This window comes from Chiloscyllium plagiosum, unplaced genomic scaffold (genome assembly GCF_037043375.1).
Source record: "Chiloscyllium plagiosum isolate Xiang-an unplaced genomic scaffold, Cpla_swu_hap1 HiC_scaffold_7, whole genome shotgun sequence".
NCBI lineage: Eukaryota > Metazoa > Chordata > Chondrichthyes > Orectolobiformes > Hemiscylliidae > Chiloscyllium > Chiloscyllium plagiosum.
This window is the reverse complement of record NW_028270145.1, coordinates 56,574,004-56,598,934: the sequence shown is the minus strand read 5'-3', so window position 1 is coordinate 56,598,934 and position 24,931 is coordinate 56,574,004. Positions and strand designations below refer to the sequence as shown.

Genomic DNA, 24,931 nt, shown 5'->3' with positions numbered 1-24,931 from the left:
GCAAGGCAAAAAAATGGTTAGGACTAAAATTGGGCCCTTGAAGACAGAAACAGGGGAATATATTACGGGAAACAAAGAAATGGCAGGAGACTTAAATAGGTACTTCAGATCTGTGTTCACTGGGGAAGACACAAGCAATCTCCCTGAGGTAACAGTGGCTGAAGGACCTGAACTTAAGGGAATTTATATTTGTGAGGATTTGGTGTTGGAGAGACTGTTAGGTCTGAAGGTTGTTAAGTCCCCGGGGCCTGATGGTCTACGTCCCAGGGTACTGAAGGAGGTGGCTCGGGAAATCGTAGATGTGTTGGTGATTATTTTCCAGAGTTCGATAGATTCAGGGTCGGTTCCTGAGGATTGGAGGGTGGCTAATGTTATACCACTTTTTAAGAAAGGTGGGAGAGAGAAAGCAGGAAATTATAGACCAGTTAGTCTGACCTCAGTGGTGGGAAAGATGCTGGAGTCTATTATAAAGGATGAAATTATGGCACATCTGGATAGTAGTAACAGGATAGGACAGAGTCAGCATGGATTTATGAAGGGGAAATCATGCTTGACTAATCGTCTTGAATTTTCTGAGGATGTAACTCTGAAGATGGACGAGGGAGATCCAGTAGATGTAGTGTCCCTGGACTTTCAGAAAGCTTTTGATAAAGTCCCACACAGGAGGTTAGTGAATAAAATTAGGGCGCATGGTATTGGGGGCAAAGTACTAGATTGGTTTGAAAATTGGTTGGCTGATAGGAAACAAAAGGTAGTGATAAACGGCTCAATTTCGGAATGGCAGGCAGTGACCAGTGGGGTACCGCAGGGATCTGTACTGGGACTGCAGCTTTTTACAATATATGTTAATGATATAGAAGATGGTATCAGCAACAACATTAGCAAATTTGCTGATGATACAAAGCTGGGTGGCAGGGTGAAATGTGAGGAGGATGTTAGGAGATTACAGGGTGACCTGGACGTTAGGTGAGTGGGCAGATGCATGGCAGATGCAGTTTAATGTGGATAAATGTATGGTTATCCACTTTGGTGGCAAGAACAGGAAGGCAGATTACTACCTCAATGGAATCAATTTAGGTAAAGGGGCAGTACAGAGAGATCTGGGTGTTCTTGTACAGCAGTCAATGAAGGCCAGCATGCAGGTACAGCAGGTAGTGAAGAAGGCTAATAGCATGCTGGCCTTCATAACAAGAGGAATTGAGTATAGAAGCAAAGAAGTGCTTCTGCAGCTGTACAGGGCCCTGGTGAGACCACACCTGGAGTATTGTGTGCAGTTCTGGTCTCCAAATTTGAGGAAAGACTTTCTGGCTATTGAGGGAGTGCAGCGTAGGTTCACGAGGTCTATTCCTGGAATGCCGGGATTACCTTACACTGAAAGACTGAAGAGACTGGGCTTGTATACCCTTGAGTTTAGAAGACTGAGAGGGGATCTGATTGAGACATATAAGATTATGAAAGGATTGGACACTCTGGCGGCAGGAAACATGTTTCCGCTGATGGGAGAGTGCTGAACCAGAGAACACAGCTTAAAAATACGGTGTAGACCATTTAGGACAGAGATAAGGAGAAACGTCTTCACCCAGAGAGTGGTGGCTGTGTGGAATGCTCTGCCCCAGAAGGCAGTGGAGGCCCAGTCTCTGGATTCATTTAAGAAAAAGTTGGATAGAGCTCTCAAAGATAGTGGAATCAAGGGTTATGGAGATAAGGCAGGAAGAGGATACTGATTAGGAATGATCAGCCATGATCATATTGAATGGCGATGCAGGCTCGAAGGGCAGAATGGCCTACTCCTGCACCTATTGTCTATTGTCTATTGTCTCTGCTCCTCAACTCAAAAGCTAGATGGCACAAATCCCTGACATGCATATCTGAATGGATGCCTGTTGGTTGCAGCTTGCCAAATGCCAATCTTGGCTATTATGCAACTGCTTCTTCTGAACATCCCTGCATGACCCATGTCCACCGTCCTCCTGAACCCTTCTTCCACACCAGCCTTAGCACATTCTCATGCCCGGTCTCATACCAATTCACAAGCCAATTCAGCCCTTCAAAACCTAACGTTGAGGCTGATAGCCTCCTTTAACTTGCACGCTTCATCCAGTTTGCTTTGCACACAAGAACAGACATATATCTAATGCATCTACACAAGATGCTACTGCACTGACATGGCCATATCAATCTTATGAGTCAGCCTGCTTTCTCAGCACCCTTTCTCTTTAAAGCTTTCTTAGAATCTGCCAGGTCCATCTGCTTCATATTGCTTTCTTAGGTCAAACTGACTTTAGCAGTGAATTATAGGCTCTCAGTCTCTGTGTGGGTCACATTGATTTCTTAACACAGGGTCTTTAGTGCTCAGTTATAGGCTTCCAGACTCTGCAATTTAACTTGCTTTTCAGTGTAGGAGACACAGACAGCTACTGACAGTGGGGAACACTGAACAGTCAATCTATCAGTCAGATGGGGCGGGGGAGGGGCTCATGTTGCTGTATCGCATCACACTACATCAATGTCAAACCTGCAGCATATGCCAGCAGCTTACATGACAAAAATATTGCATTTGTTTTAAATAAATAGTGATGTGTGAAAAGCAAAAGGGAGCATTACTTAGTGGGTTGAAGAGGTGCTAAACTCAGTCAGGGGTATGGAGGTAGTTAGCTCAGTTGGCTGGATGGCTGGTTTGCTGTGCAAAGTGACACCAACTGTATGTGTTCAACTCTCATAACAGCTAAGGTTACCATGAATGTCCCTCCTTCTCAAGCCCTCCCCTTACATGGGGTATGGAAACCCTCAGGTTAAACCATTACAGGTTGTTCTGCTATAACGCGATAGTTGTGTCCTCTGCAACCTCATGTTATGGAAAACTGCTATAGAAAGTCGCGCTGTAGAAGATTGTTAATAGAAAATCGCTATACCCATTCAGTAGAAAGTTTGCTTTATTCAAACAACGTCCATAATTAGTCAATCGCATTATAGCTAATTAGCGCTGATGAAATGCATGTTGTAGCAGAATGACCTGAACCAACCATCTCTCTCATGACAGAGCAACCCATGGGAGTATGGCAATTATCCTTTTTTTTAAACTTACTGTCAGTCAGGGGTACTGCAACTGTTAGTCAAAGGGTTTGTCCAATTACAGTCCACAGGATTGACATATGCTCATACCAGAGATCTTTGTCCTTCCTGTCTAGTGACTGGGGCACAGTCAGCCCTGCAAGTCACGTGTAAGTAGTTTGGATTAAAAGGTAGGTCAGTCAGGGGTGCTGTTGAGACATCAGTCCAGAACAAGGGCTGCGGGTCAGTCAGGGCTGTCATGCTGAGTCAGTCAGGAGGGCCACAGTTAGTCCTGGGGGTTTGATAAATAATGGTTAGGGGCTTATCTGGCAGTCCATGGAGTCCTTGGAAAAGCAGGGAACTCAATTCAGGGGATAGAATTCATCATACTGGGTTTCTGAGGAAATGGACACTCGGAGAGGAGGCAATTGCAGATGGTAGCATGTGACTTCAAAATGAATAGGAGCTGTGGCATTGGGAGTTCAAACTTGAGATGGGAAAGACATAGGACAAATGAGGGCATGGGAATTTCCAATGTCACGGGCTCTGGGGAAAGATGAATCCATAAATATTTGTGATATGGGGCTCCACTGAAATGGGAGGAGGCTGAAACGTCATTGGGGCCACAGGGACAGCAACAGAAATGGGAACATGAAGAATGAGAGAACATTTGTGCATAACAGGTGGAGGCTGCAAGTCATCCACACTAACATGAAGTTGGAAGCTCATCATGCTGACAGGGAGTCAACTATGAAATAAATTGAAACCTGGCTGCAATTGTGTGCAATGTAAGCAGAAGAAAATTACTGTTTTCTTCTTCAGGGAAGAGTAAAATTATTTGAAGCCCCTGTGCCACTCTGTGTGAGGTCATAACATGGTGCTTCGTTGTTATGGCCACAAGAGCACAGGATGTCCTTCAATAAGATTAGACTATCTTTTTGACATTGTCTGCTCATGGAGCTCATATGGAGAACGTCATTGCTGGAGTAATTTTGTCTTGGTGCTATCTGAAGGCCACACAGACGGAAACAGCAATTAGAACATCACCAGCTAGACTGGCACCCTCCAGTGGCTGCTGCACAGCCTCCAGAGGGAGAAGCATCAGGTAGAGGATTCCCCAGTGAGGTGGTGATGAATGATGACACCATGCATCGACAGGTCATGCTGTCATTTTCTTCAACTGTATGAAAGACAGTGCAGGCACCAATTAAGCATGTTCTGCCACACAATTGCTGGAGGAGGAATTAGGTTCAGAAAGATAGGGCAGCAAACCCAGGCCCATCTTGCTGACTAACAAGGTAACAGCTGGCCTGAATTTTTACACCAGCAGCTTGTTTCAAGGGACGACCAGGGACCTTAGCGATATCTCCTAAACTGTGACCTATTATTGCATTCAGATGTGATGTTTGCCATCTTCTCTACAGCACAATGCTTTATATCTTTCTGCCATGACAACAAGAGTAAAGCAATTAGAATACAATACTGGGCTTCTCCACCAATTCTGGCTCCTCCCACGTGTAAGATATGATCAATTGCACCCATCTTGCATTGAGAGTGCCCTATTAAACATAAAGTCATTATAATCTTACCAGAGCGCAGGGCAGCTCTTTCATGAGACAGAGATGACTAGTAATGGTCTAACCTGAGGGTCACTATGCCTTAGGCCTTAGGAGAGGAAGAGATTAAGAAGGAGAGTCCTTTATGGTAATCTCAGCTAGTGTGGGGATTGAACCCATGCTGTTGGCGTCACTGTAATTGTAAACCAACCATCCAATCAACTCAGTGAACTGATCCTCAAGTGTCCTATTACCAACTTTGAGTTTTTGAAGGTTTCTATCCATGAATATTCAAATTATTTGTGACCATCAATGCCAAGTTTTGGAGATCCACACCAAATATCCTGTGAGCTGCCATGACTTTTATGTACAAGCAAACTCACAGATTTCTGCCTACTTTCAAGTTCTTCAGGCTATGCAGGGAGGCTGCTGAAAGACAAGGGATAACCACCTCAAATATGGCTCATTACATCTTTGTGAAACTCCCAGACTGACACAGAACAAAGATCTGGAATGAAGCTCGCAGTCTGACCAGGTCTGTAGTGAAGCAGACCATAAGCATCCTGATGATGAGGTTTTGATACCTTGCATATGCCCAGGAAGAGAATCCCGCATCATAGTGTCAGGCTGTGCCAATGAAACTGGAACCAATAAAGTGGGGTGGGGGTGGGCGTGGGGTTGGCATGTCCTGAACGCAGTTGAAAATCTCTGAGAATGTAATCCACTGAAAATGAAGACGAGGCTGAGGGTGATAACACTGATCAGGCAGGCCAATCAAGAAAACATGACAGAGCAATGCACTGGAGAGATCACGAGGCCAGAGAGGACCTAATTGCCACCTGCTTGCAGGACAAACAAGCTCGGGTTGGACTTTGTTTAATTGTTTGGAATTTTGTTCCTAATCTGGCAAGAACTCCCTGCTTTGCACAAAGCACATGTGGAACTCATTATTTATGCAGTTCTTGACCTTTCAATTTGCAGAATAAATGTCTCATTTGCTATATGATTGCACACATGATATCTTTGGGTGGTCCAACTTAAATGTGTCCTACTTTACCAGAAGGGCAAAAGCAACAGTGAAACAGTGCACTAACAACCCCGGCACTAAGGCAAGGTTACTTTTAAGGCTTCAGAGACAGCATATACTATCCGAATGTTGCATAGTGAAGTCCTTCACAATAGATAATAAGTTGATACGAATCATGTGGAATCTCTTTTTGTCCCTTCCCTCATCAGTATCCCTTCACTGTTTCAGGCTATGCGCAGACTGTAAAGTTGCTTTGAAATACTTGAGCATTCTCTATGCCAGTGTTGAACCTGACTGAGGCAATGTTTGTTCAGCTTTATTGGCAAGAATACTGTACAATGAAAGAGAGTGGATAAGTGAGTTGCCCATTGCAAATCTCGCAACGTTGAATGGAAGTGCGATTCCGTGAAAAGCCGATATATAAAACAAAACTTTCCTTGCAAAAATGTGTGAAATTGGCATCAATTCTGTACTCTTACTCTTAGAGTAAAAATGTGAAATAATGTTTACAGGCCAGGTTTGGCACATTCCTGAACATTGTGTTTAGCCTCAACGTCTACGTTAAAATGCAATGCAGAAGCTATAATCCTTAATTGTTGTGGTTGTGTTCGCCAAGCTGGGAATTTGTGTTGCAGACGTTTCGTCCCCTGTCTTGGTGACATCCTCAGTGCTTGGGAACCTCCTGTGAAGCGCTTCTGTGATGTTTCCTCCGGCATTTATAGTGATTTGTACCTGCCGCTTCCGGTTGTCAGTTCCAGCTGTCCGCTGCAGTGGCCGGTATATTGGGTCCAGGTCGATGTGCTTATTGATTGAATCTGTGGATGAGTGCCATGCCTCTAGGAATTCTCTGGCTGTTCTCTGTTTGGCTTGTCCTATAATAGTAGTGTTGTCCCAGTTGAAGTCATGTTGCTTGTTATCTGAGTGTGTGGCTACTAAGGATAGCTGGTCATGTCGTTTCATGGATGCGGACCGTTTGTCCACTACGTAGGACAAACAGGAAGACAGCTAACGGTCCGCATCCATGAACACCAACTAGCCACAAAACGACATGACCAGCTATCCTTAGTAGCCACACACTCAGATAACAAGCAACATGAATTCGACTGGGACAACACTACTATTATAGGACAAGCCAAACAGAGAACAGCCAGGGAATTCCTAGAGGCATGGCACTCATCCACAGATTCAATCATTAAGCACATCGACCTGGATCCAATATACCGGCCACTGCAGCGGACAGCTGGAACTGACAACTGGAAGCGGCAGGTACAAATCGCTATAAATGCCGGAGGAAACATCACAGAAGCGCTTCACAGGAGGCTCCCAAGCACTGAGGATGTCACTTAGACAGGGGAAGAAATGTCTGCAACACAAATTCCCAGCTCGGCGAACACAACCACAACAACGAGCACCCGAGCTACAAATCTTCTCCCAAACTTTGAAGTCCTTAATTGTCACAGTTTAAGAATCTGTGATATCTGAGGCTCCCTGCAGTCTGGAGTTGGTTGCTTGAGAGACATGTGCAATGCTTAGCAATTGCAACTTCGTTCAATCTTGGGATGTCTGGAAATCTTGCTCAGCTCTCACATGGGTGAGATTTAACCACGCCCAATCGTAAAAATTAGACTACAACAGGTATCTTAATAGGCCAAGTGAAAATATATTGATAAAAGTGATTAGTAATTTACAATAACGTTACATCCATGCCACCTGTATGCCCTGATTTTGTTCTCAATTTCCTCTGCCTCCCGCTATTTCTTAATGCAAGCTCGACGAGGATAACAGGAGTCTATTCTGTGGTTGATTCTGTTGGCTTGGAAGACTTGGATGGTCAGCACCTGGTGCCTTTGGGCTGAGATGGTTCAGACTTTGAGAGTCTCCTGTTCAGATGCAGGTTCACCCACTTTGATTCAGAGGCAAGAGGGAATTGAAGGGGTTCGGCCTCTCCGATGTCCTGAGAGAAAGCTTCTGGGAGGTCTGTGTGTTACTAGTCCTCCATATGGGTGGTTGCTAGCATCATCTTGGTCTCCCTGAGATGAAGGGACACTTGCAGTGAGCTCAGTTATTAGCCAACTTCTTCTGCAATGAGATAAGCAGAAGGACTGTGTATGATGTAAATATCAACTAAAGAAGTTAAGGAAGAAAAAAGCATAAAATGGTGCAAAGATGACCCACAGATCAGATAACTAGTAAGAATATAAATGACAATAGAGTTACAAAAGGTTAAGTGGGACATATTAAAGTATGAGAGAAAGTTAGCTATATATGTAAAAATGACAGCAAGTGTTTCTACAGGTATCTAAAAAAGAAGAGTAATTAAAAGTGAGCTTTAGTCCTCTGGAAAGTGAGAATGAGGAATTAATTGCAGATAATAAATAACTGGAAAATGAATGAATAAATATTTTGCTTCTGTCTTCACTATAGAGGATGAAAACACACTCCAGTAATACCTGTAAATCAGGGGGTTGAAGGAAGAGAGGAATTTGGTGAAATTATAATTTGGTAATTAGGACTGAGCAATGAAATGGAGCTGCAGGTTGATTAATCTCCATATTCTGATGGACTTCATACCAGTGTCTTAAAATATAAAAGTTGTATGTATGTTTGTGTTAATTTTCCAAAATTCATAGACAGAATTTTTGTGGCTGAAGTCCTGACTCTAGGATGATATGTGTTGCCAATATTAGAGAGAGACTCAAGGATGTCATAGAATGGCTTACAAGCATTCTGAAGGGGAGGGTAAACAGCCAGAAGTCATGGTCCATGCTGGGCCCAATGACACAGTGAAGAAAGAGAGCAGACGCTATGAAATTTTATATAGTTAATTGAAAAGCAGGACTTGAAAGGTAGTAATCTCTGGATTATTCCTGGCATAATGCAGGACATGTAGCTCTAGGACATCTCTGCGTAAGTTTCTTAGGGTACTGTCCAACGCCCAATCAGCTGCTTCATCAATGACCTTCCCTCCATCATAAGGTTTGAATAAGGAATGTCCACCATTGATTGCAGAATGTTCCGCGTCGTTTGTGACTCCTCAGATACTGAAGCAGTCCATGTTCAAATGCAACAAGATCTGGACAATTTCCAGGCTTGGGCTGACAAGTGGCAAGTAACATTTGCACCACACAAATGCAAGGCAAGGACCTCCAATATGATACAATCTAACCATTTTCCCTCACATTCAATGGTGTTACCATCACTGAATCTCCCACTGTCAGTATCCTGGAGATTATCATTCATCTGGAGACTTGCTACATATCCACAATAGCTACAACAGCAGGTCAGAGGCTAGGAACACTGCGGCGAACAATTTGCCTCCTGGCTCCCTAAAGCCTATCTATCATCTGTAAGGTACATGTCAGGAGTGTCATGGAATATACCAAACTTGCCTGGATGGGTCCAGCTCCAACAACATTCAAGAAACTTCACATCAAACAGGACAAAGCAGCCTGTTTGATTGGCACCACATCCACAAATACGCACTCCCTTCACCACTGATACTCAGTAGCAGTGTGTAATATCTACAAGATGCACTGCAGAAATTCACTAAACATCCTTAAACAGCACCTTCCATGACCACCACTTCCATGCAGAAAGGACAAGGGCAGCAGATACATGGGAACACAATTACCTATAAGTTCCTCTCCAAGCCACTCACCATTCTGGAAATATATCGTCATTCCTTCAATGTTGTTGGGTCAAAATCCTTAGGGAATTGCCTCCCTAAGAGCATTCTGAGACAGCCCACAGTGCAAGGACTACAGCAGTTCAAGAAGGGAGCTGACCACCACCTTCTCAAAGGCAACTAAGGACAGCCAGTGATGCTCATGTTCCCATGAATGGATTAGTCAGGGACCAAGGATCGATTCCAGCCTGGGGCAACTGTCTGTGAAGTTTGCACATTCTCCTAGTGTCTGTGTGGGTTTCTCCAGTTTCTTCCCACAGTGCAAAGATGTGCAGGTTAGGTGGATTAGCCATGCTAAAATTGCCCTGGGGGGGTCCAGGGATGAACAGGCTAGGTGGATTAGCCAAGGTAAATGTGGAGGTTATGGGATAGGGTGGGTCTGGGAAAGATGCTCGTCGGCAGGTTGGTGAGAACTCAATAGAGCGAATGGCCTCTTTCTACACTGTAAGGATTCTATGATTCTATAAACAAGCTGAGGGCATGAGGAAATATGATGTCATTGCTATGACCGAGATTCGGCTGGAAGATGGGCAGGATTGGCAGCTCAACATTATTTATAGGACGTTCAGACAAGATAGGGTGGAGATAGAAGAGGAGGAATAGTTGCAATATTGATTAAGGAATCAATTATAGCAGTGAGGAGGGATGACATCTTGGAAGCATAATCAAATGGGTAGAATTAAAAAACACAAACAGGACAAACATGCTATTTGATGTGAACTATATGGCCCAAATGTTCAGGGAGAGACAGAGAATCAAATATGGAATTGAATTTCAGAGAGGTGTACGAATAAAGGGCACTAATAGTAGGGGAATTTAAGTATGCAAATAGTGACCGAAATAGTTTTAGTGTGCAAGGTAGGGAGGAAGCAAAATTCTTTCGTTGCATCCAAGGTAACCTTTTTGCCAGTATATCGAAAGGCAAGCAAGGGTGGGGGCAGTTTTGAACCTAAAATTTGGAAGTTAGCTTGGGCAGATGGAAGATGTATCAGTAGGGAAGCCTTTTTGTTATAGTGACCATAACTAGATATTAGGATAGTTAGAGAAAAGGGTACATTTTGGCTAGGAATAAAAGTTCTAAATTGGCAAAAAACAAAGATATGATTTGGCCGAAGTTGACAGTAACTAATAAAAGTGAGTTAGAAAAGTGGGAGATATTCAAGGAGGAAAGAACAAAAGTAAAATGTAAATGTGCTCTCATAAAGACAAAGGCTTTGGGACCAAGACCAGAGAAAGCTGGAGAGAGGGGTATAAAGCTTAGAATCAAGAAAGAGAAGATTATGGGCGATATTGAAGGCTCGATCTGGCAGAGTCCCTCTCTAAATATGAGAAGTTCAGGGGGAGCTTAAAAAGGAATTTAGGAAAGCTAGAAGAGAGCATGAAAAAACAATCGGTGGATAGAATAAAGGAAACGCTAAGGTTTTTTATATTAAAAAAAAAGGCAAGATAATAAGGAGGCAAACATTAAGGCCTATTTGGGATCACAAAGGTAATCTGTGTTTGGCCCTGGAAAGTGGGGATACAGACCTCAATGAATATTTTGTGTCAGGCTTCATCATGTAAAAGGTTGACGCAGGCATAGACAATAGGGTAGAGGCATTAAAATTCAGAGAGAAGGTACTACTGGGAATTATAAGCCAATCAGTTAAACAATGGTGGTGGGGAAGCTATTCGAGAGAATTCTGAAGTTTAATTGGATAATAGTAAATATGGATTTGTTAAGGCGAGTTCTTATTTGACAATGTCACCAAACATGTTGTGATTATGCCTTGACTACCACTGCTATCATTATCATGGTGTCTGCTACCTCTACCAGTGTGCAACACAAAATGGTAATTTTGTTACAATGCGAAGGAAGCCATTAGGTCATCATATCTGCACCAGCTCTCTGAGCATTTTGACTTAGTGCCAATCACCTGTCTTTTCCCTGTAACTGTATACTGTTCCTACTTAAGTAATCAACTAATGCCTTCTGAATGCTCTAATTGAACCCAACTCCACCGCACGTCCAAGCTACGTATTCCAGTCCCAAATTACATGGTGTGAGAAAAAATGTTTTTACTTTCTTTGCATGTGTTCTTTTCAGAATATTTTAAAGCTGTGTCTTCTGTTTCTTGATCCTTTAGTGAGCAGGAACAATTTCTTCCTATCTACTCTGTCCAGATCCCTCCTGTACTTGAAAACATCTATTTAAAAGGTTAATACCATTTTTGTTCCAAGGAAAAACAGTCTTAACTTCTCCAACCAATCCTCACAACCGACATTTTTCATTCCTGGAACTACTCTTGTAAACCCCTTTTGCACTTTCTGCAATGTATTACATCCTTCCTTAAGTGTGGCATCCAATGTACATAATACTCCAGCAGAGGTCAACCCGTGTACTGTACAAGTTCAGCATATCCTCCATGTTCTAGAACTACTATATATACACCTATCAATGAAGCCAAGAACCATTAACAAATCTCTCCACTTGGCTTGCCATCTGTAATGACTTACGCACATATGCACCCAGAACTCTCTACTCCTGCACAACTTTAAAAAGTCATTACTTTGCAATGTTTATTTGTGTTCTTTGTTCCAAACCGTATCATCTATGAACTTCATCTGCTGCCTATCCTTCCACTTCATCAAAATTTTGCACTGTTCCCCTCACAGCTTACAATTTTCTGAAGTTTGTGTTGTCTGTAAACTTTGCAATTCTCACCTGCATACCAAGATCATTTATATCTATCAAAAAATCAGGGGATCTGAGTTCGAAAGCCATCACAGAAAATGGTAGAACTTACATTTTTAAAATTCTGGAATTAAATGACAAATGATGACCATTGTCGATTGTCACAAAAACCCCATCTGGTTCAGAATGACCTTTTTGGAAGCAAGTCTGTTGTCCTTACCTGGTATGGCTCACACGTGATTCCAGACCCATAGCAATGTGGTTGACTTCTAACTATGCTCTGAAATGGCTGAGCAAGCTACAAATAAGGAATGAAACTAGACAGATCACCTAGCACCAGAAACCAACAATAACGTCCTTCTTACTATCAGTACCATCATGCCAAAGCATCAGCTCTGATTCAATGAAGAGTTCAGGAGGGCATGCCAAGAGCATCACCAGTGTTCTTAAAAATTAGGTTTCAATGATGAAGCTCTAACATAGAAGTATATACCACATAGCATAAATAGCAAGTGAAACCAAGTTAAGTGATTCCAAAATCAATGGATAAATTCTGAGTTCTCGTCCTTTCACATCGACTCCTCAGTTGGTGGGGCAGTTAACGAACACATTGGAAAAGGAGGTTTCACAAGCATTTCCATTTTCAATGATGGGGGATCCAAACACATCAGTATAAAATATAAGGTTAAGCATTTGCAACAGTCCTCAGCCAATTGTGCTGAATGGATGAGCTGAAAATGTGTTGCTGGAAAAGTACAACAGGTCAGGCAGCATCCAAGGAGCAGGAGAATCGACGTTTCTGGCATGAGCCCTTCTTCAGGAATGAGGAAAGTGTGTCCAGCAGGCTAAGATAAAAGGTAGGGAGGAGGGACTTGGGGGAGGGGCGTTGGAAATGTGATAGGTGGAAGGAGGTCAAGGTGAGGGTGATAAGCCGGAGTGAGGATGGGGGCGGAGAGGTCAAGAAGAGGATTGCAGGTTAGGAAGGCGGTGCTGAGTTCGAGGGTTGGGACTGAGACAAGGTGGGGGGGAGGGGAAATGAGGAAACTGGAGAAATCTGAGTTCATCCCTTGTGGTTGGAGGGTTCCTAGGCGGAAGATGAGGCGCTCTTCCTCCAGCCGTCGTGTTGCTATGGTCTGGTGATGGAGGAGTCCAAGGACCTGCATGTCCTTGGTGGAGTGGGAGGGGGAGTTGAAGTGTTGAGCCACGGGGTGGTTGGGTTGGTTGGTCCGGGTGTCCCATAGGTGTTCTCTGTAATGTTCCGCAAGTAGGCGGCCTGTCTCCCCAATATAGAGGAGGCCACATCGGGTGCAGCGGATGCAGTAAATGATGTGTGTGGAGGTGCAGGTGAATTTGTGGCAGATATGGAAGGATCCCTTGGGGCCTTGGAGGGAAGTAAGGGGGGAGGTGTGGGCGCAAGTTTTGCATTTCTTGCGGCTGCAGGGGAAGGTGCCGGGAGTGGAGGTTGGGTTGGTGGGGGGGGTGTGGACCTGACGAGGGAGTCACGGAGGGAGTGCTCGTTTTGGAACGCTGATAGGAGAGGGGAGGGAAATATATCCCTGTGGTGGGGTCCGTTTGGAGGTGGCGGAAATGACGACGGATGATACGACGTATATGGAGGTTGGTGGGGTGGTAGGTGAGGACCAGTGGGGTTCTGTCCTGGTGGCAATTAGAGGGGCGGGGCTCAAGGGCGGAGGAGTGGGAAGTGGAGGAGATGCGGTGGAGGGCATCGTCGATCGTGTCTGGGGGGAAATTGCGGTCTTTGAAGAAGGAGGCCATCTGGGTTGTACGGTATTGGAACTGGCCCTCCTGGGAGCAGATGCGGCAGAGATGAAGGAATTGGGAATATGGGATGGCGTTTTTACAGCGGGCAGGGTGGGAGGAGGTGTAGTCTAGGTAGCTGTGGGAGTCGGTCGGTTTATAGTAAATGTCCGTGTTGATTCGGTCGCCCGAGATAGAAATGGAAAGGTCTAGGAAGAGGAGGGAGGAGTCTGAGATGGTCCAGGTAAATTTGAGGTCGGGGTGGAAGGTGTTGGTAAAGTGGATGAACTGTTCAACCTCCTCGTGGGAGCATGAGGCAGCGCCGATACAGTCATTGATGTATAGCCCTTAGTCCAAGAACTCCCCACCTACGTCCGGGACACCACCCACGCCCTCCACCTCCTCCATGATTTTCGCTTCCCCGGTCCTCAACGCCTTATCTTCACCATGAACATCCAGTCCCTGTACACCTCCATCCCCCATCACGATGGACTCAAAGCCCTCTGCTTCTTCCTTTCCCGCCGTACCAACCAGTACCCTTCTACTGACACCCTCCTTCGACTGACTGAACTGGTCCTCACCCTGAACAACTTCTCTTTCCAATCCTCCCACTTCCTCCAAACCAAAGGAGTAGCCATGGACACCCGCATGGGCCCCAGCTATGCCTGCCTCTTCGTAGGATATGTGGAACAGTCCATCTTCTGCAGCTACACTGGCACCACCCCCCACCTTTTCCTCCGCTAGTCCCTTTCTCCCCGTGCTGAATGGATGATCCTACTTGGTCTCCTCCGGAAGACGGGAAAGCACAGCAGGTCAGGCAGCATCCGAGGAGTAGGAGAATCAACATTTCAGGCATAAGCCTTTCATCCTGACATCAACATTACAGATGCCAATCTGATTCATTTCATGTGACATTAAGAAATAATTGAAGTATCTGGACATTGCAAATGCTATGGGCCCTGACAACATTCAGATAATGGAACAGGAGGCCTGTATTCCAAAACTTGCTGCACTTTGACTAAACTGTTCCAGTTCAGTTACTACATAGGCCTCCACCCTACAATGTGGAAAATTGCCCAATTATGTTTTTATCCAAAAAAAAGCAGGATAAATCCAATCCCATCATTTACCATCAGTCTACCAACAAATATCACTAAAGAGATGGAAGGAAAGAACAACAGTGCTATCATGCAGTACTTGCTTACCAATAACCTGCTCAATTACAGAGTTTCAGTTTCACCACATTCAGCTCCAGACCTCATTACAGCCTTGGTTCAAAAATGAACAAAAGAGGTAAGATGAGAATGATAGCCCTTAACATCAAAGCCACATTTGACCAACTGAGGCATCAAGAAGCCCTAGCAAAACTGGTGACAATGAAAATCAGAGGAAAGCCTGGCACAAAGGAACATGTTTGTGATTACTGAAGCTAGTCATCTCAACTTCAAGACATCACTGCAGAAGTTCCTCAGATTAGTATCCTAGGTCTAGCTATCTTCAGTTGCTTTATCAATGACCTTCTCTCCAGTCCAGGTCTAAATACAACAAGGCTTGGGCTGAAAAGCGGGAAGTACTACATAGGTGTCCAGCAATGAAGATCTTTGTTTTAAAAAATTCTCAAGGTCAGGTTCGTAGGAGAGTAGTCTGACACAGAACAAACGACCAAGAGGCGAGACTGCTAGAATATGGGCATTTTATTCCCCGCAGCGTCGCACAACGGGTCTGGCTTATACTCACTCTACATGTTACAAAAACTGGGAGCCGTCAGTTCTCGTAGAGCGGTTGCCAACAACCCACGCTCGGCGGTTAAACGTAACCCCGGAGCAGACTCACCGAACTGGAGACTTTTCCAGCTGATATACTCTTTTCCAGATATAAACATTCATGTGAACAGCAGAGCAAGGCTAAAAAACACATTCCATTCTGGTTACATACAGATAAGAAGATTCACACGGGACTAAGCAACACCTCCATTCCGGTTAGATTCACACATGTATTGGGACATAATTTTTAACCGTTTCACCACATTCCACTGCTTGGAATTTTACACCACAATCTTCAGCAAGAGAGCATCTATCCATTGCCCCTCGACATTAAATGGCATTATCATTTCTGAATTTCCCATAGGGATTACAATTGACTAGAAACTGAACTGGACAAGTTTTTTTTAAATACTGAGACTACAAGAGCAGGTCATGGGCTAGGAATTTTTCAGGAAGCAACTCACCTCCTGACACCCTCATGCTAGTTCACTATCTACAAAGTGCACATCAGGAGTATGGTGGAATATTCCCTAGTTGCCTGGATGAAAATAGCTGACAAAACTTAAGAAGTGTGCAACTATTCAGGACAATCTTTTTGATTGACACATCTACAAACATTCATTTGCTTTACTACTGACACAGAGTGGCAGCAATGTGCACCATCTACAAGATGTACTGCAAAGGTTCAACAAGGTTCCTAAGCCAGCACTTTCCAAACTCATGACCACAACTATCTAGAAAGGCAACGGTAATAGATACATGGGAAAACCACCACTCAAGTTATTCTGTAAATCAATCAGTATGCCAACTTGGAAATATATTGTCAATCTCAGTGTTGCTGAGTGAAAATCCTGGAATTGCCTCCAAAACCGCTTTGTATGTACTGTAAACCTAAAAAAATGGAATTGGGTGCTTCAAGAGAGAAGCTCACCAACACCATGCCTCCCTTGCCATCAGTAAAATTGCAATGAGTGGGTGACACCAGTCACAGGAACTGTGCCACTGTCATGCTACTTTATTTTGCCTACCTTATAGCTTCCCTTGCCTGTACTGCAGCTCCATCAAAATATTCAGTGAGGGGTTGTGAAGGAGTTGGGGAGCATGAGGAGTCATAAAATCCTGGCTATTATATCATTTGTATATTTTAGAAAAATCTTCCCTCAATTCACAATTTCAGTTCAAGCAACATATGGCCTTTTCCTTTAAATTTATTCAAACCTATCTAACATTCTTTAAATATGCCAAAACAGAACTTAAAACTTGTAACTCATTCCATGAAGAAAACATAATCAAAAATTGTAAATTGAAAAATATTCAAGAGCAATTTTTGTACTTACTCATTTGACAAAGCTTACTTGACAACTTGTAATCTCGATCCATTATTGCCTTCAAGAACTATGAAAACAATAGCAACAGAAGCATTACATTTTTGTGAAGAAATCTAATGACAGCTGCTATTTAAGGAAACATAGCTGCTCCACTTAATTATTGGCCATTTTAACTACATTAAACATTACACAAGGTTAGATTTTGAATTGCTAATGAGATATAAATAGACTGAATGAGAAGCAAATCTCGGTCATTTGGCCCCTCAAGCCTGCTCTGCCATTTGATAAGGTCATGGCTGATCTGATTGTGTCCTCAACTTCTCTTTCCTGTCTACCCCAATGTCCTTTGACTACCTTGATAGTCAAGAATCTAACTACCTCTGCCTTAAAAATATTCATTAAGGTCATGATTCCCTGACAAAAACAAAATTCTCCCCATTTTAGTCTTAAATGAGACACCTTTTATTTTCAAACAGTGTCTGTGATTGTACCCTGTCCCACAAGGGGAAACATCCTTTCAGCAATCTATTAGGTTGCCTTTGAGATCTTATGTATTTCAACCAGATCATTTCTCATTTCTCACAACTCCAATTAATACAGACCCAACCATTCCAAGTACCTTTCCTTATGAGATGAACAGTAGCAATAGGTATTCAGCATGGTAACAAATGATACAATAAAATTACAAACCAATTAATATTGCTTCAATTCTCTGCAAAAGAATCAGTAATTAGGTAAATTCAATTATCTATATAACAATGTTGCAAATAGGAGTTAACATGTGTTCAGAAATGGAAACAAAACACTTCTTGACTTCTAAATGGATCTCAAAAAATCCTACAGTAAGGTTGTATTTATTTTTCCCAAAAGAAATTTCACAAAATTCCACATGAAGGGGACTCCAAGTTGTGGAAATTGTGCAAACAGTTTGTGAATGGACAAGAAATTAGTTGAAGGATAGGAAACAACCAATACTTGTTAGAAGGTCACTGATAAGGCACTGTAGAGTTTAGTATTGCCATCCTACTGGTCTACATTTACATCAATGTTTCAAATTTCCAAACGCAAAGTAAATTAGTTAGTTTTGCGAATGATACTTATCTAGGAAGAACAATGTAATGGAAGGAGGCAGCTAATTAAAGAATCATGATTTGGAGGTGCTGGTGTTAGACTGGGGTGGACAAAGTTAAAAATCCATAATGCCAGGTTATAGAACATAGAACATCAAAAAGTACAGCACAGAACAGGCCCTTAGGCCCACGGTGTGCCGAGATTTAATCCTAATGTAAAATATAATAACTTAACCTACACACCCCTCAACTCACTGCTATCCATGTGCATGTCCAGCAGTCTCTTAAATGCCCCTAATGGCTTTGTTTTCACCATCACCGCTGGCAATGCATTCCATGCATTCACAACTCTCTGCGTAAAGAACCTACCTCTGATGTCTCCTCTACGCCTTTCTCCTAATATCTTCAAACTATGACCCCTCGTGCCAGTCAATCCTGCCCTGGGGAAAAGTCTCTGGCTATTGACTCTATCTATTCCTCTCATTATTTTGTATACCTCGATCAGGTCTCCTCTCTTCCTCCTTCTCTCCAGAGAGAAAAGTCCGAGCTTATTCAATCTTTCTTCATAAGGCAAGCCCTCCAGTCCAGGCAGAATCCTGGTAAACCTTCTTTGCACCATCTCCAAAGTCTCTGTATCTTTCCTATAGTAGGGCGACCAGAACTGGACACAATATTCCAAGTATGGTCTCACCAGGGACTTGTAGAGCTATAGCAAAACCTCGTGGCTCTTAAACTCTATTTCCCCTGTTAATGAAAGCCAAAACACCATATGCTTTCTTAACAACCCTATCCACTTGGGTGGCAATCTTGAGGGATCTATGTACTTGCACACCCAGATCCCTCTGTTCCTCCACACTGCCAAGAATCCTGTCTTTAATCCTATATTCAGCATTCAAGTTCAACCTTCCAAAATGCATCACTTCACATTTTTCCAGGTTGAACTCCATCTGCCATTTCTCAGCCCAGCTCTGCATCCTGAATATGTCGCACTGCAGCCTGCAATAGCCCTTGATACTATCAATGGCACCTCCAATCTTTGTGTCACCTGCAAATTTACTAACCCACCCCTCAACCTCCTCATCCAAGTCATTTATAAAAACTACAAAGAGCAGAGGCCCAAGAACAGAGCCCTGCAGGACCCCACTTATCACTGACCTCCAGGCAGAATACGTTCCACCTACAACCACTCTCTGCCTTATGTCAACCAACCAATTCTGAATCCAGGTAGCCAAATCTCCGTGTATCCCATACTTCCTGACTTTATGAATGAGCCTACCATGGGGAACCTTATCAAATGCCTTGCTGAAGTCCATATTCACCACATTCACAGTTCGACCTTCGTCAACCTGTCTTGTCACCTCCTCAAAGAACTCAATAAGGTTTGTGAGGAATGACCTGCCCCTCACAAAGCCATGCTGACTGCCTTTAATCACACTATCCTTTGCCAAATAGTCATAAATCCTATCCCTCAGAATTCTTTCCAAAATTTTGCTGACCACAGACGTAAGGCTGACTGGTCTGTAATTTCCAGGGATTTCCCTATTGCCCTTCTTGAAAAGAGGAACAACATTCGCCTCCTTCCAATCCTCCGGAATGACTCCCGTGGAGAGTGAGGAGGCAAAGATCCTCGCCAGCGGCTTAGCAACCTCCTTTCTCGCAGCCTAGGATAAATCTGATCTGGCCCTGGGGACTTACCAATCTTAATGTTTTCCAAAATTTCCAGCACATCAACTTCATCAATCTTGATCTGGTTAAGCCTGTATCCCAACTCCTCAAAGTTTTCATTCACAACAAGGTCCCTTTCCTTCATGAAAACCGAAGCAAAAAACTCATTTAGGACGAATGGGGTTGGGGTGCGGGCGGGAGGCAGTGTTGGACGGGGGTGGAGGTGCAGGCGGGGGGTGGTGTTGGATGGGTTTTGGGGTGCAGGCAGCGGTGTTGGACAGGGTTGGGTGTGGGCAGGGGGCAGCGTCGAACGGGGTTGGGTTGGCGGGCGGGAGGGCTGTTGGACGGGGTTGGGGTGCGGGCAGGGGGTGGTCTTGGACGGGGTTGGGGGCACGGGCAGGGGGTGATGTTGGGTGGGGTTGGGGACACTGGCAGGGGGTGGTGTTGGATGGGGTTGGGGGCACGGAGGGGGGGTTGTGTTGGATGGGATTGGGTGCTCGGGCGGGGGGTGGTGTTGGACAGGTTTTGGGGTGCAGGCAGCAGTGTTGGACGGGGTTGGGGTGCGGGCGGGGGGTGATGTTGGACGGGGTTGGGGGCACGGGCAGGGGGTGGTGTTGGATGGGGTTGGGGGTGCGGACAGCGGTGTTAGATGAGGTTGGGGTGCGAGTGGTATTGGACAGGGTTGGGGGAGCGGGTGGGGGACAGGGTTCAGGTGGGCGGGTGGGGGGTGTGTTGGACAGGTTTTGGGGTTGCCGGCAGTGGTGTTGGACAGGGTTGGGAGCACGGGCTGGGGGTTGGTGTTGGACGGGGTTGGGAGCGCAGGCTGGGGGTTGGTGTTGGACGGGGTTGGGGAGGGCGGGGGGGATGGTGTTGGACGGGGCTAGGGACGGGCAGGGGGGCGGTGTTGGACAGGTTTGAGGGGGCAATGTTGAGTGGGGACAAGAGCCGGTGGCTCGTGTGCTGGGCTGCTGCAGTCTACTGAACGGGGAGCTGACTTTAAAAACTCCAAGCCACATCGGAAAAGCATTTAATCGATTAACCGAATAATCAATTATCCAAACGAAATAGTGCCTGCCCATCTCGTTCGGATAATCGAGGTTCCCCTGTATTGGAGTATAAGTCTGTGAGAGGGTTCGTGTGTGGATGTGAGTGTGGGGGTCATAGGAAGGAATGATAATAGATATATCCCAAATAGCTTTGTAATATTTAATTATAAAGTTTTAAAAATGATCTACAGTCATCCACTGTAAATTTGTGAATGTAATCTTGTCCCCTATCTAATTTTATAGTTATAAACCTGAAAATTCACTTGGTCAGCATGCTCAATGCCATGAGTGATCTAGTTATGAATTAAGATGTTGTTTCTGCTATGTAGGACCAAACTCCATTAAAATGTTCTCACAGACTTTTCTTATAAAATTACGCACAATACTCTGACCATCATAACTTGTCAATAGACTCAAAGACGTGTACAGGTCATTCTGCTGTAACATGTGTATTATTAATGCAAATTCACTATAACGTGAATGACAAATTGGTGACATTGTTTCTAAAGTGCAAACTTTTAAAATGTGTGTTGGCTGTAAAGCAATTACATCACCAACACTAAGTGCTGTTTCTAAAGCGCGATCTTTCTATAACAGGGGATTGCACAAAAATGCACCCATCATGTTATAGAAGAACTACCTATAAATCTAGGTTATAGTCTTATACTCCACAACCACCTGATGAAGGAGCAGCGCTCTGAAAGCTAGTGCTTCCAAATAAACCTGTTGAACTATAATCTGGTGTTGTGTGATTTTTAACTTTGTGCACCCCAGTCTAACACGGGCACCTCCAAATCATGACTACCTACAAATCAAGACTGATCTCCTATGGCATTGTTCTCAATGTGTGATAGGATATATTGTTTAGAACATTAGTGATACAATTAAATCATATTTTGAGACTTATGACCATATGGTTTTGGAAGGATTTTGGTTTAATTTGAGTTAATTTATATTGTAATGTTGCTCCCTAAGTTACAACTGATTCATAAATTTGACCAACATGCAATCTATCAGGGAATGTTGATTGTTTAGCTTCAGTTAATGGAACCAAAGAGGCTGATAAATTGTATTTTTGACACAGAATGTCAGACAATGAAATCTGTTAGTATAATTTAGAGAGGCTTGGACCTATACTGTTGGGATGGTTTTCCTCAAAGCAGGTTATCTTAGCTGTACTGACCAACATATTATTCGTCTTGTGGAAGAGGGTGGGTTTTCTCATTTAGGGTAATTTAGTGATTCACAGTGTTTCGAATCGAAATGCAATACTGTATGAGTGATTCTCCTGGCTTGCTGTAGCCATGTGACATCTAACACGAGGTGCTCACTGCAGGCTCCATTTTATAGGTAGTTCAATAAAGACAGAAAAAAAAACTGTCATCCTATGAGCTTAGGACATGGTATCAGAGCAGAGCTGAGTTCAAGTGTTGAAGGTTTCTACAGAAGTAAACCTACTAAAAAAGGAACACAGGAAGGTTCTAAGCTGCTGCAAACTGCTAAAAGCCAAAGGACACCACAGAAAAAGAAGAAATGGCTACAGCTGAAAGCACTGTGTAAGACACAATGGTTGCACATTTTGCTTTTCCAGTGTGAGGGAAAATGAGAAGTGACATAAAGCAGAACTCACATTTTTTTCTTGCAACATTTTATGATTGGCAAAACTACGAAATTGCAAAAAAAATTGATTAAGAAACCTGAGCAACTGCAAGTAACTACAATCTATCACTGCTGGGGAGTGACTGTTATAAAGTGATGTAAAATATGTCATTCCAAAGAAAACAAGAGACAGCAGAAAATTTGAAAGTCTTGAAGGAATGCTTTAACCTCAAGTTAATATAACTTATAAATGAAATGGATTCAATACTTAAGGACTCGAGAAAAAGAGCTCATTCATCAACATGTGACTCCATTCACACAGCATTTAGAATGCTGTAAACCTGCACAACTAAATGGTGATCTATTTAAAGAGAGATTGTATTACACGTAAGAGATCCGACAATGAGAGCACATATGCTGAGAGTGGAGAAATATATTCTCAGGAAAGCAACTGAGATGTGCAGAAGAGTTGAGGTTGTAAATTAGTAGCTAGAAAATATTTGTGGCAGGTCAGAACAGGTGTTGCAGTATGCTGATCAACATTCCACTTTGTAAGGGGACAAAGAATGCAAAGGGCAAGACTATGGAGGTCATCACGCAAAGGAAAAGAAAGCATGTCCAGTGTGAGGAAAGCAGTATTCCCATTACAAAAAGTTGAACTATTTTGCACAGAAGTATTAATCGAGAAGGGTGCACAGCAAAAAAGGTACAGATGGTCACTGGAAAATCTTTTCAAGGATTCTGACAAATCACTCCCTACTATACGACTGACTGGTTCAGTCAGGTCAATAAACTTTGAACAAAAATAAAAAAAAACACTTTCAAAAATGGAGAAAGAGAGACAAAGCAGATATCACATGGGAGGTAAAAAAAAATGGAGAATAGTAAACCTGCACAACAATGAAGCTTCACTGATGACTGTCTCAACTGCTTAGTTTCAAGTATCACGGGACATCGGAGTTAGCTCTAAGAAAAGTGAACAAACACTGAAATTCACAGCTGACCTTGGAGAAACTTGTGTGGGAAACTCGGTGCAGGGGAGCAACTAAGTGTCTAGTTTTAAAGTGTAACCTTACTATTTGTTGTTTTTTTGTAAATCTGCAATAGTGAGTACATTGGGGTATTTTTTAGGTTATATATTTTATTGAGATCTGTCTCTCGATTAAATGTTCAAAATGTAAAACACAGATAATGATATCCTGGAGTAGTGTATTTAGAGCAGTAAGACTGTGCTATTTTCTGGGTCTGTAGATTGTTAAGGTGCAAAGTAGGCATTTAGTAGAACAAATGTTCTTCCTGTCGGATGTGGAAGGTTAGGGAGAAATTCAATGTTACAGATGGTTATGTCTGCAGGAAGTGTGTTTGGTTGTGAATACTATTGGATCAATTGGAGCAGCAGTGAGAGTCAAAGACAAATTTACAGGAGCTAGCGGGTGTGATGGATAGCAGTTGCAGGAAGGGAGAAAAACTGCAGATACAGTCGGTAGGTGGGTTACCTCCAGTCAAGGTATGAGAGGTAGGCAGGTAATGCAGGAGTCTTTGTGGCTATGCCCATCTCAAACAAGTATGTTGTTTTGGAAAATGTATGAGGGGATAGACTCTCAGGGAAATATAGCACCTACAGCCAAGTTTCTGGTACTGAGACTGGCTCGACTGTAATGATGGGTACATTCCAAGAGATCGATTGTGGTAGGGGATTCTTTACTAGGAGGCACAGACAGGCATTTCTGCGGCTGACAATGAGACATCAGAATGGCGTGTTACCTCCCTAATGCTAGGATCAAGGATATCTTGGAGATGATACAGAATATTCTCAAAGGGAAGAGGGACCAGCAGGATGTCATTGTACACATTGGAATTAACAACATAGAATGAGACATGGACAACATTTAGAAGAGACAACATAGGAAGTTAGGCAGGAACTTAAAAAGGCAGTTCTTGAAGGTTGTAATATCTGGATTACTCCCATTGCCATGAGCTAGTTAGGCTAGGAGTAGGAGGATAGTACAGATGAATGCATGGCTGAGGAGCAAGAGCGTGAGAGAAGGATTCACATTTTTGGATCGTTGGAATCTCTTCCAGGGTAGAAGTGACCTGTACAAGAAGGGCAGATTGCACCTGAAGTGGAAGGAGGTTTATAAACTGGCGGGGAGATTTGCTAGAGCTGCTCAAGATGCCTTACTAACGGTAGGGTGGGGAGCCCAGGGAGATAGGGGGAAAGATATTAGTCTGAGACTGGTACAATTGAGAAGAGGAATAAATCATACAGGGCAGCATGAACAAAGAGAGAATGAGGTAACACTGATAAATTAAACTGCATTTGTTTCAATGCGAGAGGCTTAACAAGTAAAACAGATTAACTCAGGGCATGATTGGGAACACGAGTCTGGGACATCATAGCGATTACAGAGACGTGGCTCTTGGATGGACAGGACTGGCAGCTTAATGTTCCAGAATATAGATGGTATAGGAAGAGGGAAAGAGAGGAAAGGGAGTGGCATTTTTGATTAGGTATAATATTATGGCTGTACTTGCGGAGGATAATCCTAGAATACATCCAAAGAAGTTATTTAGGTGGACATGAGAAATAAGAAAAGGATGACCAACTTGTTAGGATTGTATTACAGACCCTCTAATAGTCAGTGGGAAATTGAGAAACAAATTTGAAGGAAGATCTGTTATCTATAAGAATAATAGGGAGGTTATTGA

At 43.5% G+C, this 24,931-nt stretch overlaps 1 protein-coding gene across 3 annotated transcripts in view; it reads right to left on the bottom strand.

Annotated features, from left to right (window-relative positions):
• The window catches only part of erich2 (glutamate-rich 2), a 256,997-nt gene that overhangs the window by 54,572 nt on the left and 177,494 nt on the right, over nt 1-24,931 (bottom strand). For all 3 annotated transcript variants that reach the window (XM_043693703.2, XM_087989049.1, XM_043693704.2), the window contains one exon: nt 16,852-16,909. In XM_043693703.2, the coding sequence (XP_043549638.1) occupies nt 16,852-16,909 (58 nt within the window). The remainder of the gene's footprint in view (nt 1-16,851; nt 16,910-24,931) is intronic.